A 3,646-nucleotide genomic window follows, 5' to 3' on the forward strand; every position below is an offset into this window, starting at 1 on the left:
CAGAGGCCCAAGACGCGGTATCAAGCCGAACACAACAACAAAACTAACCCTAAACTACTCCGGCGCCAGCCAAGACACACACCGGCCAGCTAATCTGGCGGCGCGGCCGTCGGCGGTCCGGTCAAGGGAGAGCTCCTCTCAAGACTACTGGCGAAACTCAACTTTGATGCGGGTTTCAATGAAGAACTAAATTCAGGTTCTTAGGCCACTGTACTACGAGACGATAAGGAATGGTAATTCTTTCAGCCTGGAGAATATTCCTCATTGCAGAAGTGCCGAACTAATGCAGGTCTCCTTGCTTTAAAAGCTATCCTTGCAAACTATGGTGGTCCAATTTAATTAGAAAATGGTTCTGCTGCACTGGTTTCAGAAGTCAACCTGATGGAAACGGGCAAGCCTGCTATATCCAGTACTGTAGAAGAGATCAGGAACCTACTAAGTTATTACCTACTTATGTTTTCTCAAAAATTAATCGCTCGTGTAATGAAGCTGCGCATCATCTTGTAAAGTAAGGTTGTAGCGCGTTTAGTGGGCAAGTGTTGCTAGGTTATGTTCCGTCCTGCATGATGGAGCTTACAGACCGTGATTGTAACCAAAACTATTTGCTAATGAATACAAGACCAAGTTCAGAAAGTAGAACAAAAAAGATTATATATAGGCTTCTATGATCTGTCGATGGGAAAAATGACCCATACAAACGAAGGTAAAGCTTGTGGTGAAAACCGTAAACTGAAGGAAACATGCATATTTCCAAAGTATTCTTATGAGAGAAAGATAAAAGTACGGATGTATCTGTCCTCATATACAGAGTAACAAATATAAACCATGTCACGCACAACCAGGACGAAACAAACACGTCAACAACACGACACGACAGCATGTACATGGGAGAACGCGAGATAACAATACTGAGAACGCAGTTCTCATGGCTTAACTTCCGGCTCTGGGAAGTGGAACTCGGGGATGATGGGCAACTCTGGCTTCGGTGGCAGCTCCACCTTGGGCATCTCCGGCTTGGTTGGCAGGTGCACCTCCGGAAACGTTGGCAACTCCACCTTTGGCAGCTCAGGCTTAGGAGGCAGCTCCACCTTGGGCATCTCCGGCTTGGGTGGCAGGTGCACCTCCGGGAACGTTGGCAGCTCCACCCTGGGCAGCTCGGGCTTAGGTGGCAAGTGCACCTCAGGGAATGGCGGCAGCTCCACCTTGGGCAGTGGTGGCAGCTCAGGCTTGTGCTCCTCACCCTTGGTTGGAGCAGTCTCCTCCAAGATTCTCGCTGCGCCGCTCATGGTTACGCAGGAGAGAAGCAGACCGAGGAGGAAGACAGCGCAAATTTTCAGAGCCATGTTGATGGACTGTGTGCAACACTAGCTAGCTTTAGCAGTGGCGGTTTGATGTGGGAGATTGCAGATGATGCGTGCTACTTATAGGGTGCAACATGTAGCCTGTGGAGAGACTCCGGCGCTTTGGAACAAGTTGGGTCATCTACTTCTCTGCACTTCCGCCTCATGCATGTGTGTGCACTTCCCGAGTCTACATCTGCTCAAGGTTTAGGTGAGCAAAGAGTTCTCCAGCTGTTCAATCTTGTGCATGGCAGGTACGACCGTACAAGCACATAGAGTTGTTAGGTCAGCTGTTAAGAAGAAACATCGTGTCCAAAGGCAAAGGGAGCTACGGATTGCAGAACACAAGCAAGCCTGTATATATAGCATTAATGAAGTAAAACACATAACTTCTGCTGAAGCAAAACCAGCCTGGAGTTATCAGCCTAACAATTAACTCTGAATTTCGATCACAACATTGTTATAATATGTTGGTTTTGAGAGTTTCACCAAATAAGGAGCACAAAACAAAACTTGATTGCAAAATGTGGTGATCCCTAATATGGATCTACTTATGCTCAACCACGGCACTAAGGTAACATCTTCACATGGTTATCTTGATCTGACATATGGTACAGATGTTTTCAACCCTAATTGGCATGGTTTGGCTTTTAGGGATGTCTTGTGAACAAATAAAATCTGGATTGAACTGATGTTAGCTGCAAAACATGCAAGGAATTCAACACGGGAGTGAAGCTAAGGCAAGTTATGCAGGATGTAAATTGTTACAAATTTGGCTTCTTTGATAAGATCGAAATTTTGAGAAGTTAAAACCTTGATAGCACAACAGGTGCGAGGGAATCTTCATCACGCTATTTCATCGACTGATGAGATACACAGCTTGGAATCAGCTCCACCACTTATCATATCAAATTTATTACACTTGTTAGCAATAAGCCATGCACGCCATGGTGGTGACCGGTGTCTTTGCACCAGGTCGAGGTCCATGGAGGGCAGGGTGTGCGTGTGTGTGTGTGTTGAGCGTCTGGCTCGTGTGTGTGCGTGCGATGGTTGAGCAGGGTTCGTACCAGGTCCAGGCATGGCGAGATGTGTCAGACTTGGCGCTCTCAACTCACACAACAATGGCGATCAAGAGATGAACTCAGAGAGGAAGAAGGACACGAGAGTTTTGTGCAGTGCTCAACTTACTGCTTTTCTGTTGTTCTCTTCTATTTATTCGGTTGTTACAAACGTGCTAACTGAAACCACAAAACCAGGAGCACGATCAGGCATCCGACGCTGCCATCCCAACGTCACCCGAACGAGTCCCACTAACGCCGCCATGATCGCATGCTTCGTGCCATCCCACGATGGATCGTGGCGTCGATTCTATCTTATCTAGACTGAGTCGCAGCTCAGGTTATTATCGGAGAAAGCAAAGAAAGAAATAAACAAATGACAGAAAACCTCTAAAACGATTTTCACTGTCTAACTGTCTAAACCCTGAAACTGTTGAGGCGAGGCAGCTGTTTAAGCAACATTCTCCCCCTTAATCAGTTGCCGAGATCAACCACACCAAGCTTCGCACGCAGCTCCTGAAACTTGGGCTTGGGCAACGCCTTGGTCATAATGTCTGCCAGTTGCTCGCCGGTGGGCACATACTCCACGGCGATCTTTCCCTTCTGCACACACTCCCGAATATAGTGATATCGGGTGTCAATGTGCTTACTCCTCTCGTGGAAGACTGGATTTTTGCAGAGCTGAATTGCTGACATATTGTCGATGAACAATGGAGTCCCTCTGCTTGTTTCTCCCAGAAGTTCACCTATCATACGCCTGAGCCACACGCCCTGGCATGCCGCTGCCGTCGCGGCCATATACTCAGCTTCACACGAGGACAGTGCAGTCACCTTCTGTTTCCGTGATCGCCAACGAGACGGTGCTCCCCCGGAACCCGAAGATCATCCCCGAGGTGCTTTTCCTGTCATCAACATCGCCGGCGTAGTCCGCATCACCGTATCCAACAAGTTGCAGTTCCTTTGCCCCTCGCTTGTACCGGCACCCAAAGTTCGAGTTCCGACCACATATCTGAGCAGATGCTTGACGGCAGCCCAATGCTCCGTCGTGGGGTTCTCCATGAATCTGCTGATGTACCCTACTGCAAAGGAGATATCCGGCCTGGTGTGCACCAGGTATCGCAGGCTGCCAACCATGCTCCGATACAGTGAAGCATCGACAGACGGATTCTGGCTTTCCTTGCTCAGCTTCAATCTTGGTTCCATGGGCACTGGTACAGGGTTGCACTCAGACAGCCCCGCCCTTTCCAC

The 3,646-nt window shown here is 48.4% G+C and overlaps 1 protein-coding gene across 1 annotated transcript; it reads right to left on the bottom strand.

Annotated features, from left to right (window-relative positions):
• Positions 1–923: 923 nt before the first annotated feature.
• Positions 924–1,316, bottom strand: LOC124672772 (protein PELPK1-like). Its single transcript, XM_047208949.1, has one exon. It carries the CDS (start codon positions 1,284–1,286, stop codon positions 924–926), a length of 363 nt encoding a protein of 120 aa, XP_047064905.1. The 5' UTR covers positions 1,287–1,316.
• Between the last annotated feature and the right edge of the window lie 2,330 nt (positions 1,317–3,646).

The sequence above is a fragment of the Lolium rigidum genome, chromosome 7 (assembly GCF_022539505.1).
Source record: "Lolium rigidum isolate FL_2022 chromosome 7, APGP_CSIRO_Lrig_0.1, whole genome shotgun sequence".
In the NCBI taxonomy this organism is placed as follows: domain Eukaryota; kingdom Viridiplantae; phylum Streptophyta; class Magnoliopsida; order Poales; family Poaceae; genus Lolium; species Lolium rigidum.

Bases quoted from the DNA above. Each gene is read 5' to 3' on its own strand.
- LOC124672772 (XM_047208949.1), bottom strand. From the start codon at position 1,286: ATGAGCGGCGCAGCGAGAATCTTGGAGGAGACTGCTCCAACCAAGGGT.